Here is a 17,283-nt window from a genome sequence, read left to right on the forward strand (position 1 = left end):
TGTCCCTGTTTTTAATATATTCTCATATCTAAAGCAGGAAATCTGGAGTTTATAATGTTTTCCTCACAGAAGGAAAGAGAAAAAGTTTAGGATATATCTGCAAGTCCTCAGGAGTGAAAGAACATAAATACTGATGAGAACAAACTGGAAATACAGAAAACGTCCAAGTTAAACTAAATTTAGACCGTTCCAGATCAATATGCTTCTAGTTGCACTTCTAGATGTAGGTTAGATCTACATTAGATCTAAAAAAGAAAAAAATGAAATGAAATGTCATTCTTCATTGTAATTCATCTCTGGGTTTTTCTTGAGAGCAGAGTAATTTATTAGAAAAGAATTTTTAAAAAATCTGAAAAGATGGACATAAATCAGAATTTTACTTTTGAAATAGAAGATTCTATTATTGAAATTAGTTTTTTATTTCCTGCACCACTACATAAAGGTCATTCCTTGTCTAACTTAGCAGTTCCTTCAACAATATTTTCCCTACAATAATGCTGCCATTTGTGTAATTTTTTTAAACTAAAATAAATTCCATACTGAGTAAGGTCTTGAAATAAAACTAACGCCTCTCTGAAGACATTTAACAATAAATATTGTGTGGATCAATATGAATCTTTATAGATTTTCTTGTAATTTATAAGCTTTAATATTTAGAATTTGTACACTTCATACATGTTCTGTCAAAGACTCTTGATTTTCACAATGTCATTTCATCACATATGTACTCACCCCACTGCTAAACTTTGCATCTCAGTCCCCAGTGTTTGATGGATTTTTAAGAGCATTCCCACTTTCTGTTTCTATTTGCGACTTCCCCAAACCACAATGGGAAATCACAAATTTGTGGTAGAGGTCAATTTCAAAGGAAGCCTCTTCTTGAAAGAAAAGTAGTGAAGTTACCCAGTGGTAAATTATATAAAAATTTCTGAGACCAGAAAATTATCCAGGTACAGAGCTGAAATTGCTGAAGGGCTTGCCTGCCATTTTTAATGAATTCACAACATTTCACTTTTTTTCATATTGGAAACACGAGGTCCTACTACAGCAGATAAACAATCATAGCTTAATGAAATAGTGATGATATAGCAGCAGCTAAATGGGATTCTGACCAGAAACATACAGTAGAAAAGGTACAGTTTGTTCCTGTCCTGGCCAGAGATAAATGTTACACAGAAAACAAAGTAACAGGAATCAAAACATGTATGCTCACAACTACTTCCAATGGGAAGATAATTTCATGTAAAAGGAAACATAATACCTAATTAATATATGCATAGCTAATATCATTAGTGTTCAGATAAATGAACTGCAGCATGGTGACTGTCACTGCATCTGATAATGTGGGCTTCTGCACTTAAACACTTCTGCTTGGTTAGCACCAGAGTCCGCTCTCATTAAGATTTTCAACAGGCCCTCACTTTGTGAAATCCCCTGGCTTCCCCTGGCAATTTGTTTCCTTGGGATCAATAACTATGAAAAGTGTTGCCTCAGTGTGAACGAGGATGAGAAGTGGACCCATTGTCTCCAAATGGCTCCTTTATATAAACAGCATATTGCTTGTCATTCTAAAAAATGCAACAAGAGGGACCTTTCTCTTGTAATGTTGATGAACAACTGCACTAGAAAAAACATGGTAAATATTAATTATAGTAAAGTCAGTGTGTGCAGAATCCTGCCCTTTAATAACATACTTTGTAAGTCTGATGGCATTCAACAAAGCAGAACAAATGTATTTCTTCTGCAGTTATGAGAAGTGCGTCTGTTAGATCAAAAGTAAAAGAACAAAAAATATAAGAAAGACAAACAGCATAGTGTTAACTGTTTTTAAAAATTACATATTACAAAAAAAGGCTTGAAAAAATTTTTATTGCATAATCCAGATTCTCAACTGAAATACAATTGTTTTCACTTGTAAAAATACCCCCTCAAATATTTTAACATGTAACTGTTCTATCATAATTGTTGTCTGAATTTCTGTATCTAATTAATGCAAACCCATAAACAGAACAAATCAATGAAGAATCTGCATATATTCCAGCCATTTAACAAACATTTTTTAACTGCCATAGAGTATGCAGACAGCTTAAAGGTAGGATGATATTTGAGGACCACTGTTTGTTTAACAGCTCAGACTGACAAGGTGTCTTGATTTCTTTTACCAATGTGTTTGCATGTGGAATTTTCAAATCAACAGCAAAACAAGATGGACACTACCCCTGGAGAACCCTTATAACTGCCAGGAATCACCACCAACACAAAAGTGGCAGAAATAAGAGAGTAAACTTCTGTGCTAAGTTTTGCCTAGATTTCCACTCTATCCAGCCACACCTAGCATATCTGGTATTGGTAGATGGTGGCTGAAGAATTGTTTCATTTTTAGGCAAGGGACAAAAAAAGGGTGTGTTATGTTGGATACTAAACTTACAGGAAAAATACCGAATTATTCACATAGTAATACATTAATACTTGGAATGCATGAAGCCAGATTAACTTCCTAATCATTAAAACAAATTAAAACTGTCCTGGAAGTAACTGAAGTAACTTTTTAGTTACTTAGGAAATAAATTTTTGGAATGTGTTTATCTTCCTGTTGCCAGCTGGCTGGTGAAAGCATGCTGCACAGCACTTGGCACTGTCTTTTGGGCCAGAGGTGACATCTATCTGACCCTCATAAAATTGGTTTCAGTTCTCTCTTCAGTTCCAAGTGTCTGAAATGAAGAGCTGCATCTAGTGCCTGAATTAGTTTGTAAAGTAGCATGATTTTTGCTGAATAAAACGTGAACATTTCATCGCATGACATATTAAAAAGGTAATTTGTGTATGTGTTGCTCCTCAGAGCTACTTTTATCAAAACAGAGATTTGAGCATGTATTTTATACCATTTGGGATTGTATTTATACTTTATTGGTTTAGATAGTTTTGTGAACTATAAGTCACAAATATCTTTGGTCTCCCTAAGCAGTTATACAAAGAAAGACATAGAGACAGACCACAGCTGACAAATATGCTGTATGACTTTGAAAAATGGGAAAAAAATTTTGTTGGATTCAGTGATTTTAGTTTTTTTTTCTTGAGAGTTTGACACTCAGGCAATTTCACAACCCTCAATTCTGAATAATCTCTGCAGAGGTTAGAATCTGCATAATGATTGTAAATTGAGTCCTTAGTCAATATTATTCATTCATAAGAAGTGTATGATCCAGAGATGTCCTAAAGATCTGGAATGCAACCGAAATTATATGTCAGAGACCCAGAAAAGAGGACAGGAAGTTCTGAAACTATCAGTTGCATTAGAGGACAGAACACAAAACAAATAGTAACCTGTTATTTTGTATGTGTCTTGGACTAAGAATATTATAATGCAAATTTAAAGATTTTTCTCATTTTATTTTCCAAAAAGAAAAGGTTTGGAATACTTCTCTTGCGTGATCATATACTCTACTATTTATATTTAAACCTGCAGTACACCTACACTATATATCCCATTCAAGTTATGTAATATTTCAAAATCTAAGTAACAAGAAATTGGTTTTTTTCAAGGCCACACATGAAATTCTTGTTCTCCAGTTGGCTTCCACAAAAAAGTCTCTGCTCCTACTTTGAGTTTCATGGGTTTTTCTGGGATTACATACAAGAAATAATAACACTTGACTACCAACCAGTTTCAGCCAGAGAAGCAAGAATACTTTCTGTAAGTTTGATAACAACACATAGAGGAAGAGTTTAATTTTCAAGAATATAGGAAATAATCTTTGTGTCTCCTCAACAGAACCTTGAATTGCTAAACCCATAAAAATAATGTAACACAATCTTCACTATAGATCTGCCTTCATTAAAAAATAATTCACTCACATTTCTCATGTTTTTTGGTTCCATCCTTACACATGCATCATTCCAGATGGAAAGTTCATGATTTTCCCTTTCACACAGAAATATGCATATGCCAACCATTCCTGATCATTTAAATTTGCTCAATCTCTTCCTCGGGGGGGCCCATGACACAGTAGTCCCCCTATAACAAGTATTTGTTTACACCAAAGAAACAATAGAAAAAGTATTCCAAAGCAACAACATCATTCACTTTCATATCTGATTTCATCAAATTGTTTGCACTACTAGTAGGTGGTTAAATAAGGTATGTGCAAGTTCATTTAACAGAAAAAGAATACAAATCATATCGGATCTTTCAAGAAGAGATTCTGGGGGCCAACAAGCATGTCTCCTCTGCCACAGGGAAACTGCCTTTTCCTAATGCCTGTGATAACTATTTGTGCTGCTGCTCAAATAACATACTACATAAGGTTTTTATTACAGAGACTGCAACTGCAACTGAAATTATCCATATGCCTTACATTTATTTTTCTAAGTTGTAATCATGAACATCTCTGAGGATTTGCCTGTTATGACCACTCCACTGCTTAGCCTTGATTTGCAACTGGCATTTTTGTGATGATAGATGAATCCACAGGGACAGTCTGCTTCTCTCTGAAATCTAACCCATGGACAGTGTATTCACCAAAGCTAATTTTGCTCCTAAAATGGCTAATCTCTCCAGGCTCTCCTTGCAATCAGTGGAGACAGGTTGCTCCAAAGATGAACCTTAATTTCACACATCCAGCCTTTCTGAATACATTTTTAATCTGTTTAAAGTACGATCCGCATTTAACATCACACTCTTATATTTATCAGTAAAGGTTTTTGTTAGTGTATGGTTCTCACTAAACCAAAATACAGCCACATAAAGAGATTCAGGGATCTTGGGCATATGTCCTGGTTCTTTTCATTTCTCTCGTGCTCACTCAGTCAAGCCAGCATGACTGAAAAGTATACTCACTTTGCTTATCAAATCACAACACACAGATGGACAACTTCTGAGACAATGGCAAGGAAGAGATGGAAATTTCTTAGTATTAAACTGATAACAAGAAGGAAAACCATCTCAAGAAAAAAAACATCCTCAGAAGAAAGTGTCTTCACATATATCACAGAAATATCCCTCAGCTACAGTACTTTCAGGAACTTCCTCTACAATGAAAGGTTAGGTAATTTTCTTTCTCAGTTTCAAAACGGATTTATATCATTTTCTTGCATAGCACTTCTATTAGTGAGGTTAGATTTATTAAACATATAACTTAAGATTATGTTATATTGAATAGACAAAATAAAAAACTTTCTTTATGTAATGCTCCCTCCTATTTGCTTTGGTTGAGCAGGAGTTAATTATTAAAGTCAATTTTTAAGTTAATTCTTCAAATATATTTAATTTCTTTTGGCAGCATTTGCTGAAGGACTCTTCTCTCTTACACAAAAACACTGACAATAATAGTAAAGCGGCAAAACTGAAAGTATTTTTTATTCTCAAAATTGGATGAAAAAATAAAAACAAAAGTAAAGTCTTCAAAAGTAAGGCTTACATAAAGTACAATGAGATCAGAAAATGAATGAAAAATGGGAGAAAATTCTAGAAAGAAAAAAGAGGGCTGACAAACAGACACAAAAGTGAGGTTTGCAGGAGGAGGACATTCCTTGAACAAAATTTTCCATTAATTATGAATGTTATGCATCCAGTTTCATTCCTTAGTTATTTGCTAAAATTTGCGTTCTTTTCCTTATACTCTGCTAGGCACAGAAATATTCTGAATTTTTATATCTAATTAGAATTTCTGCTCACTTAAAGTATATCAATCCATAAATTGATCATCATTGTTTTTACTACCTTACACTAACATACTCATAAGAGAAATATAAGGAATAATGTATAATACAAAACTACACTTAATTACAAATCACAATCCCTACCTCAGTTCAATGTCACATCATTGCTATGTAGTTGAACTATTGTTGAGCTTCAGAATCCTAGTCAGGGACCATGGATTATTAACTCACCATTAAAAATACCATACAAATACATCAGAAATGCATCTGCTTCTGTCTTTGAGAATTGAACATTATGTAAAAAACAAGAAACTACATATCAATACACAAGGATTGTTGGGAGTGAAAAAGAACATATACAATTACTGTTGACATTATAGAAAATCACTTCAGAATATCAATGTCTTAACCAATACCCAGCATTACGGAAGTAGAAAAGGTACTGTGCAGCGAGACAAGAGGTACAGCACCATTTGACAACCTCTGCTTTGCATATTGGCCAAAGTCCTTTCCCATTTAATTTGTCCCTAAATGGGTTTCTGATCACTGGACTGGAGAACCAAAGGCAGACAGTAGCCTCAAGTAACCCCATCACTGTCATGTGTCAACTGAGCTCGAGGGTAGCTTGACAACTGCTAAATCTGAAAAATTATTAACATCCTTAATTATATATTGATTTAATTTCCTCCCATGTACTGTGACATTCTTTTTCTTAGAAACTGTATCATAATACACAAAACAAAGTGAGACGAGAGAGAGTTCAGTGATGGCCGTGGCATTTCTTAACTTTTGCTGAATGTTCGGTTAAGTTTTCAAAGCAAAAATAACAGGGAACCTAACATGGTGTACAAGTGGAAAGTCTTAACATAAAACCAGGTGGTTTAGGGGTTGTTTGTTTGGTTTTGGTTTTTGTTTGGATTGGTTTGGTTGGTTGGTTTTGCAATATTTTTTTTCCCCAAAAATGTAATTCCTAGCTGAAACTTCTAATTTTTGAATTACATTACATTAGTAAGCAAATGCCCTTATCATAAACGTCTAATCTACTTCACCTAATTCTCAAATAAGAAAAGTCCAAAGGGTACCTCTCAGCTAGTATAGTCCTGTCAAAGAAGCAAAGATTTCCATGTGCTAATTGCATCAGTATTGGGACAGCCAGATGATGTTATAACAAGAATACATATTTTTGCTGGAGTGTCTAAAAACAAAGATGATAGATGTGCAATATAAAAAAATAAATCAATAGGTCAAAGCTGTGGGCCTCACAAAATCAATTTTGTTGCCTAGAGTGTTCTTCAAAAACTATGAAAAAAGCAACATCTTGAAATGAGATGAAATGATATAACAGAATCATACCTGAAAGACCTGAAGCACTTTAATCACCTGAGTATTTTGGTGGTTTAATCACACTGCAATATTTATGTTCCCAGTGGTATCATTCCATTATATGGGGCTTTAATCTGTTTTCCTTCAGGGGAAGAGAAAGATGCCACAAGAAAAATTGTCATCCATACAAGGAGTTCCCTCTCTCCCAAGCTTCTCTTCCCCCACCACCTGTTGGTTTTAGGGTTTATTTTTATTAATATAAGAACAGAAAGCCAGGTGCAGTACAAATTTCTTCGATTTTGGCAACCTCACACTGACTTTCACAGAAATATTTTACTCAGAACAGAAATACTAACTGAGCACACAAAGAAAAACATCTGCAACAAACAAGTATAATCAATTTAAAAGTATTACGTGAACACAGATTTCAGATGTATATTTAAAATAAAAAAAATGCTACCTTAAGAAATGTGACAAGCTGAAATCACCTCTCCTCAAACTTGAGGCAAATTTGTAAGCATATATAAAAAGAGAAGAATTACACAGAAAACAAATATTTTCTCAGAATCATTTAGTGTGTACTCAAAGTAGCTCTAAGTGAAGTTGGCAGTGCAAATCCAAGTGAAGAAATCACTTCTCAATTCCAAAAATCAGCTGCAAACCAACTGTGTGAAAATCATAGAAATTAATTGCCCAGGAGAAAGGAATAACTCCTAGCTGGAGGGGCAGTTGTCAAATTTTAAACAATCTACATTGTGATGGGTAGATCCAAAGAAAGCCTTAGTATCTAGAGAACAAATGTAGGTGTCTCAGCTCTTTGCAAACTGAAACAGGAGCCTGGGTGACAAAAAAGTCCATAGGAAGCTGCTTACAGCAAATCAATTGAAAATGAGAAGCTCAGGCACATGTATGAAAGTCTACTTCTCCAAAGCCCAAAGGCCTTTAAACAGAACTGCAGAATGGAAGGTGTTCTGATCTACCCAGGGGAGCTAGGGAACTGTGAACCTACGGATATACAATTCCACCAAACTGGGACATGTGCTGAACTAGCTGATTCTGTGGGGTAGTATTTTCTAGATAAATCTGTGCCAGCCTGCACCATCCCTTATGGTGTGGTTCGGTTAGGTTCAGCAAAGAGTTCAGAACTCCTACCCAAAGAAGAAATTATAGATGAAAAAGTTACACAAGTCACAGCAGTTGAGAACTGTGGGTTCTAGTTCCAGCTTGCACAGCTGTACATGCATTTTATTTTTTAAAAAATAGCATAGAGCTATAGAATTGTTTAGGTTGGAAAAGATCTCTAAGATCATCAAGTTGAACCATTAACCTAACCATGTCAAATTCACCACTGAGTCATATCCCGAAGTGCCTCATCTACAAGTCTTTTAAATAGCTTCAGGGTTGGTGACCCCACCACTGACATGGACAGTCTGTTCCAATGTTTGAAAACCCTGTCCATGAAGAAACTTTTCCTAATACACAATCTAAACCTTCCCTGACACAACTTGAGGCCATTTCCTCTTGTCCTATTGCTTATTACTTGGGAGAACTGGCCAGCCCCCACCTTGCTACAGCCTCCTTTCAAGCAGTTGTAGAGAGCAAATGAGATCCCCTCCGAGCCTTCTTTTCTCTAGGCTAAACACCCCCAGCTCCCTCAGCCACAAAAGACTTGTGCTCCAGACCCTTTCCCAGTTCCACTTCCCTTCTCTGGACACACTCCAGCACTTCAATGCCCTTCTCACAGTGAGAGGCCCAAAAATGGACCACAGGATTGGAAGTCTGGCCTCACCAGTGCCAAGTACAGAGGGACGATCACTGCCCCAGTCCTGCTGGCCGCACTATTCCTGAAACAAGCCAGGATGCCATTGGTCTTCTTAGCCAACCCAATGCCAAACAAGCAAGAAAGAAAGCTGCAAGCAAAATGAACTAAAATTACTATGCCTGCTGTGTTTTGATGTTAGTACTACAGCTATGCACTAGATTTGCTCAGAGTATGCTTCCACTATGGACGTCTCAGGTAACTTAAACTCTTCCTTGTCTCATTTGGAGGCCAGATACACACCTGCTGATATTAAGACAGGTATAAGCATCCAGAATAAACAGACATACTGATGCTACTGTAATTCTGTCCAAGCCTAGTCCTGAATGTCCAGATCTTCCTCAAACATGGTTTCCAAAGGCAACTGTTTCCCAAAGGAACAGAAATAGAGCAAAAGTATTAAAGCAAAGCACAATATGAATTCTTAACTCTATGAAAATTATGTTTCACTGACATATATATCCACACTCCTGGTACTTTGTGAAAGCTCTGATTAATTGCCAAACAAAATTGAAGCCTACAAGCCCTTTCAGGTTATATCCATTTTACAGCTGTTTCTACTGAAGCAAAGAAAGAATTTAAACTTTCCACTATTTTACTTGTCCATGAATTTTCTGTGAATTCAGAAGTCCTAACTCACACACACCCTGTTTGTCATTCAATAGAAAACTCTCATTTCCTTGAGTCATAATACCCAGAAAATTAAAAACTGAAAAAAGAAAAAGAAAATATTGGATGTAATGTATCACCCTCTGACATAGGAAGGTTTTCATCTTTCTTTTATCAAAAATTCAAAATGCTGAATTAATTAGACCATTAACACATTAAAAGTAAATGCTAAGTGTGAATAGCTTCAATTTAATCACAGCTGAATCAGTTTTATTTTGCACAGACTGGTGCTGTATTTTCAGCTAAGAAATTAGATAGTAATTAGAAATTACCCATCAATTATGATCTAAGGGTGATGATTCTCTCAATGTGTTAGAAAGTACCTGACCGAGTATTGATTATACATTAGAAGTTTACTACATAATCAGCTTAAAATCACATGCTTTGTATTGAAGATACTAAGGCAACAAATGCTCCAATACAGGTGGATCTTGTGACCCTCTAATTTCTGTGCTTCAGAGTTCCAGTGAGTTTTTTGTAGCTCCATGTGTAAGAGGGCTCATTGAAATAAAATGAGATTGATCAGTGCAAAAAAAGGTGAGACAACAGATGACAATGATTGAGGATCACTTTCCTGCTTACTCAATTACAATATAAAGCATTATTTTGTGAGATTCTTACCTTCAAGATGAGACCCTTGACAAAAAGTACTGAGACATTTTTGAAAAATACCATTAAAAGACCATCAGCGGATCTCATACACGAGAAATGTTTTGATGTTCTTAAAAACATTGAAGAATATTTGTTAAATAAATATCCTTAGAACTATAATTCACAGAAAGCCTGTTGAAATAATATCACACACACAGTTGGGAATGACGAAAATATATTTTGCTTCTCACCAGTATGGTAATAACATTTTTTGGAGCGCAATCAATCTGTCTTTATCTGCTTAAAAAGGTGATTTACCTGCAGATGCCATTTTGGGAAAACCACAATGTTTTTCATTAAATTTTGATGCATCAGAACACTCTGAATCCCCTTGTACCAAAGGTATCTATTAAAAAACCCCCAGAAAATGTATCAAAACTAATTTTTTTCACTCAGATCTGTGGTGTCATGGTGGTCTTATTCCTTCGAAGTGTGTATCATGAAAGCCACATCAGAATCTTTGTTGTCAAATTTTAGAAATTATAACTGAGGGAATTCAAAGAAAGCTTAGAAATAATGAAAATCTTTCAAAATATGCATAGGAATAGGAAGAATAAGTATCATAATGAAGCCTAAGAACAATGTGAAAACTGGATGTAGAATACAGTTTATGTTACTAGTATACTAACATGGCTTATTTTATCAATAATCTTATGGCATTAGATTTTTTTTATGCAAATTTCAACAATGAATCAACTAATTCTCTGGGAATCTGTATTTTCAGTTTAAAAGGAAAAAAAAGAAAAGCTAAAGCTAGTAGCACTGGAACTCTGAGAAAAGTTGTCTGAGAATAATCTGTAATCTCAAAGTTCATAGGAGCAATTAGGAGAACCTCAAATACATTACCTTGTAAACCTTGATGTTCCATTTTTTGTCTTGTTTGTGGGGTTTTTTAAATCTGAAACAAGATTTCTGAACACAGAGTTGGCAACATGCAAAGTATTTTAGAACAGGACTGACATTCTTTGTGAAAGAACTTTTGCATTTCCCAGTGGAAGAAGGAAACAGTTGAAATGTTCTGGGCAAGAGATTTTTCTTTAGAGCATATTCAATCACATTAAAGGATAATTGCTGCTTCTTACTAATAACCATGAACCACTTGGAGGAGCATCACTGCCTCTGGAATACACAGGCAGTTCTGAAAAGACTCGAACTTCAACACAGGGAGGACTTGTACCTTTAGGCACAGTCTTTTGCTTTTGCCATTTAACACTTAGGTCCTGATTCTTCCTTTAGAGTCTATGCAGTACTATTGCATTTTGTAAAATAGAGTTCTCCAAAGTATGTGAAGTACCTTCCGGACAAGAGAATGTTTTTTCCCAAGTGAAGTTCAGGTGCTGTAAAGCATGCAGTATAATTCTGCTTTGTGGCTTCACACTTGGTTGAATGCTGTGATACAACTGCATCAGGTACTCTCAGTCATACCTCTAAAATTTTATTTTCAAGGACTGGCTGCATAGGTAGAGACTGTCCAAAGTTTATGTTAGCTGTAAGTTATTGATAGTGTCAAGGCATTTTTATTGCAACCAAAAGAAAGTTAGGCTTCAGTCTGCCCTACTTCCACTGTTTACCTCACAGTGACTGTGACAAGCCACATATGAAGTTACCATGCTGGAGAGGTACCTTCCTAAGAGCAGTGGCACCCCACACTTCTCTGAGGCCTGTAAATCCTAACAATATTTTGGTTTCATCTAACTCTATTTTATCTGTTCTTGATCACTACCAAATAATATAAATTGATAACATGAAAATAGCTGCTAAACTAAATAAATGAAATTTTCTTTTACCAGTCAGGTAAATCAAACAGGAGAATTTTGCTTTTCCTAACAGTCTAATAGTTTTAATGAATAGGTTTCTGTTTCAGACATCATTCTGGTATAAATGCACCCTAATAGCATATTCCAGGCTCTGAAGACTCCTTTTTTTTCCCCTTTTTTTCTCTTTTATTTTTCTCTTCCATCTGCTTTCATAAAAGAACAGACTTACTGTATTTGTTTTTAATTGTATTTACCCCAGATAATTCACAGATTTATAAAAGACATTTTAGAAAATAAGATAAGGGCTTTGTGATGCAAAAGAAGAATACTTCTGTTTGAGTCTATACAGAATTTTCTTTCCCTCTTCACAAGATTTAAGTGAGTTTTATAAGAGTACATTTACCTTACACATTTAAACTACAGTGGCATTACACAGTTTATAGTTAGATTTAGTAAACACTATCATGAAACTTTTTTGTTTCTTATCTTATATAGTAGCAAATTTGTATAATATGTTGTATAATATGTATGTTGGGAAGCTTGCTTGGAGACTGTCAGTCTCCTCCCAGTCTCCAGAAAACAGACAAACAGCTCCTGTATCTCAGCAGTATTCCCCTTCCTCAACCCCTGGAATATACTCATGTTCCCCTCTCTTGCTCTCCCGCCAGCCTTACGGCTCTGGTTAGCAGTTCCAACACACAGCTTCTACCCTGTTTCAGGGCACACTCTGGCCAGATGGCGAGGTTACTCTCCCTGTCCCTACCAATAAAGACACGAGTGATAGCAGCTCCACCAGAACTTCGCTCTTTTACGTTAAAATGCCCTGCAACAGGGCACTTGGGAACCCGAGGGAAAACAAACATCAGCAGGGCCTGAGTTCCAGAGAGGGCACAAATTCAGACACACCAAATATGCTTTCTGCACCAAGAAGCCCCTTGCTTACTAACAAGACTCTTCAGAAGTTCGTTGAACGCTCTCCTCTGGCTTTCACACAGACTGTCTCAGGAAGTTTGGATCTTTCCCCTGGCATTTATAACTTAGATTACATTGATATATTTTAATAAAAAATCTGAATCTTACGACTCAGATGGGTGAACGTGTTTTATAGGTTTTCAATTATTAAAACTTCTAATTTATTTTTCATCAATACTCTACTTTTTTATAATTTACAAAAATTACCAATAGCAATGATATATGTGTTTTACTAAACAAGCAATATCCTCTTTTTTATGACATTTCCGAGCCTCCACCTAACTCATGGAAACCTCTTATATCTAAAGAATTTCAGGTTGGGAGTTCCATAGCTTCACACCACACACACTGCATGAAGAATCATTTTGGTTTCTTCTAAATTGGTCACCAGGTAACTTGAACTTAATTTCTTAATAACACTCTTTTTTTTTTTTTTAATATTCTCTTGACTATAAGCTTGTTTACTGAGAGTAGTATTCACACATGATGAATTTAGGACAGAGCTCCTTTCATCAGATAGGTACTGACCTAGTGAGGTGCCAATGACTAAAACATAGCTTCTTCTAGTTAACTTAATTCTGGACCAACTTCCACAGTGTCTGATTTAATAGACTGCAAATCATACAAGTCCTGGAAGATGCACCACAGTTCTTACTTTCACAAGGTATACAGAAAAGAAGGAAGAAGAATTTACACTTCACTTACCCCTTCTTTCAGCTGTATCAATAAACAGTGAAGAAAAATAGCCCAGATCAGCCTCTGCAATTTCCTTGTAATTGGGAGCAAACACCTGCACCTCAGTTGCCTATTAGCTCATGTGAGATAAAAAGAGGAGGAAAGGACCCTCTATTTTCTGTCAACCACCAGTGAAAGAGGAATGAAATATAATCTTCTTGTGGAAAGAGAAGACAGAGGTATTCCCTATCATCCACATATAAGTACAGAGTAAGTTGAACAGTTTCATACAGTAGGCCTAGCAAATAGCATCTATTTCATTCCTGGTAATACCAAAATTTTTATTTCTAAAAAAGTAATGAGTCAACAAAATCAGTTAATTTTGGACTATTACTTTTCATTTATTTTTGGGGCTTTAGTTCTTAAATGTCAAATACCATGATTTAGTGTAGTTTTATACTTGAATTCACAGAGCACAGATCTCATGCAAATATGTTGAAAATATGTTTTATTTTTCTCACAATACAATCAAAACTGAAGATATATTTAGATTGGGTCTAATGCCTTGCTAATCTATGTACCTGCCTACACTTGAGCTTTCCCTATTATTCATCTGAAATCACTGTAGAAAAGCCTGGTCAAGAGAATTTATGGGCTACTTCAGGCTGAAATTTGGAAAAAAGCATGTGTGGTATATTCATTAATCAATGAGAGTAATTTTTACAGTCTTGTTTTGTGCCAGATACTGAAATTAGATCTCTTAGGGGAAAATCTTCCAATTCATAAAGAAACCTACAGAAATTTCTTAACTTCAGCCTACTGATTTCACTCATAAGCTTTCATCCCACAATTTCTGGAAAGCCACAGCTGTCGCCAGAAAAAACTTGCATTTATGGAATTCCATGTTACTGCACGTTTCTAAGTAAAACGAAGTCAGAGATGTAAATGTATCTAAAGGGATCTAAAATGTAAATTTCATTTGTGCCTCCAAGTCATTCTCTGAACAGGCATTTTTCAATCTGATTTGAATCTTATACTCACTAAAGAGTGAGTATAAGGCATTATATAGTAATGCAAACAGAAACTACAACAGGAAGGAGTCCTGCAGAGAACTATTAAAATGCCATGAATTTAATGAAAGCCCTCTTTTGAAAGCTTGTGAGGAATTAATTTCTTTTCATCTATATGGCCACAAGTCAGTAACAGAAATTTTAAAGTCAGTAACTTTGTAGATAATTGAAAATAAGTAGAGATATATTTACTACAGAAAAATATTTTAAAGATTAATTTGGCAAAAGCAACATACATCATGTTGATTTCAGCTGGTGACTGTGGTGTAAACATATTCACGGTATATAGAACTCATAGTACCAGTTATTAAAGACTGAAACTGGTAAGATCTGCACTACAAAGAAAACACATACTTAACTGTAGATATAAAGTAGTTCTAAATTTCTCTATAATAAAAGCTGCTAAGTGTGCAGCAATAACTTCAAACTTCACTGTTTTGCTCAATATTATCTAACTTGAAATTCTTCTTCAACATGGAGTTCTCTCAACCCTCAAATTAATTAGTTTGATCTCTACTTTTATTTTTAATCTTTCCTAAACCTTCTGGTAGCAGAAAATTGCTTGTGGAGAGCACAGAATGGAATAAAACAGCTGGACTAAACTAATGTGTTGGAGGGAAGGAAAAACCTTTGCAGTTTATTAATGTATTCAAAAGACTGTTACAAAACTTTACAATTTAATTATTGGAAGATTATAGAACTGCTTCACTGCTTCTGTACTGTGTTAAATAAACTCTACGTGCAAGGAGTAATAAATGAAATTGTTAATTTCAGTGCATCCTTAGGGAATAGTAAGAGGGGGAGTTTACATTATTTAGAGTTCCAAATGGATTTGAGTTTATATACAGTAATAAATCTTAACTTCATTGTTAATTAACCCTGTCTCAAGCCCCTTTTTGCCTTAGGAGTTGAAAGACACAGTGTCTGTTAGGATAACTCACCATTCATATTCTTAAAGATGCTTAGGACTGGGAGAATTTGCCGATAATAGGGCACCAAGGCCTCCCCCACCATTTCAGCTGACACCACCAGGTGCTGGAGGACTTTCAGTGTGGTGCAGAGGATCTGTCGGTTACGAAGGTTCAGTGCATCTGTGATGCAAAAAAGAACAACAGGCAGAAAGCAGAATTAATTTCTAAAATGTAGAGGGAGGGGGAGGAGTCCTCTAATGGACAAATTTAATTAAACTATACTCTGTCGGGAATTGTAAGTGGGCCTTTATTAGCCCAGCTTAGAAAGATCCCAAAGATGGATTGCAGTCCTGATGTTATAAAACACTGCCTTGTCTGATTGTTATTTGTTCCCACAATTTGTGCTGACTCTTCAGTAACCCAAAGAATGCAGCTCATTATTCTCTCATGCTGCCTGTATAATACTGGTGTGGTCCAAACAAATGAAAAATAAATGTTCAGTAAGTACCATTTGGGGCCAATGGAACTGTACAACTGCAAGACAACCTGCAAAGGTTGACAACAGATGCATTCTAGTGCAACAATTACTGTTTGTATGTTTGTACTTATTTTTCTCATGATCATTTTATTCATTCAACTGACAATTCCTAGTATTCTGAGAATCAGTACAATGAAGCAAATGTTTATAGAAAAAAAAAAACCCACAAACAAACCTTGTAGGCTTTTTTCAAAAGAAAAACATTCTAGGGGAAAAAAAAAAAGATTTTGTCTAGCCTACTTAAATTTTTCTCTTAGCTTTCAGTGTCATGCTTCTAATCTTATGACACTAAGACATTTCATAAAAACCTCTTGTTTCTCCTCTTTTAATTTTACTAAAAGCAAGTACTTTGCATTCTCTTTTAATTAAAAATGAGTCATGCTTGAAATAAGTATTTTTTTTTCCTTGCAAAATCCATCTATTTATAAAAGCATTTCTGAAATTATGCAGCTGGATAAATTTGTTAGCAGTTGTCAAATTTGGTATGCTCTTATATATTGGTCTGCCCACCAGTGTTCTGCCCACTTACATAGACTTCTATATCATTGCACTGGGACAGAACTGAAAAAGATAAGCTCATTTTCATTACTATGTTTTATAAACACAGAAATATAAAAATATGTGATTTGAGACACTGTAACAAAGTATATGCATTTAGAAAAAATTGTAGCAAAGAACATAAAAAAAAATTGAAGAGGGGTTACTAATAACTTCAAGAACTGCCTCTTCAAATCAAAGTAAAAGGATTGAAGATATCTCTCTACTCATTGCAGAGGTGCTGGAGCTTGATGATCTTTAAAGGCCTCTTGTAACCTGAACCATTCTATGACTCTACAATTCTGTGATTCAGTATTTCCAATGATGAGTTTTACCAGAGCACAGGAATGCTGTTTCATAGGGGATGAAGAAGTATTTCCACAAAGGAGCAGTGTCAGTTTTTCCATCTCTTTAAGCAAATGCACTGTAACCCACCTGCTTCTGCTTCTTATCACATGCCTGCTGAGTGTTAAAAATCAGAACTAGATTTCCAAAGCAAGGGCAGAGCAGATTGGTTGTGTGAATGGACAGAGAAAATTCTCAAAAATCAACTAGTAAATGATTATTTACTTCCCTTCATGCCTCTTTACATGCTTGTGAACAGCACACTGAACCTACTGTTAGAAAACAGAAAGCCCAAGGTATAAGGGTACTATTGCACATCATCCAACTTAAAGGAGTAGTGTCAAATGAAAATACAGAC

At 35.4% G+C, this 17,283-nt stretch overlaps 1 protein-coding gene across 1 annotated transcript in view; it reads right to left on the minus strand.

The window, feature by feature from the left end:
* The window catches only part of PACRG (parkin coregulated), a 230,931-nt gene that overhangs the window by 88,565 nt on the left and 125,083 nt on the right, over positions 1-17,283 (minus strand). The window contains exon 7 of the mRNA XM_032102476.1: positions 15,536-15,685. Coding sequence (XP_031958367.1) covers positions 15,536-15,685 — 150 coding nt within the window. The remainder of the gene's footprint in view (positions 1-15,535; positions 15,686-17,283) is intronic.

Source organism: Corvus moneduloides, chromosome 3, assembly GCF_009650955.1.
Source record: "Corvus moneduloides isolate bCorMon1 chromosome 3, bCorMon1.pri, whole genome shotgun sequence".
Taxonomy (NCBI): domain Eukaryota; kingdom Metazoa; phylum Chordata; class Aves; order Passeriformes; family Corvidae; genus Corvus; species Corvus moneduloides.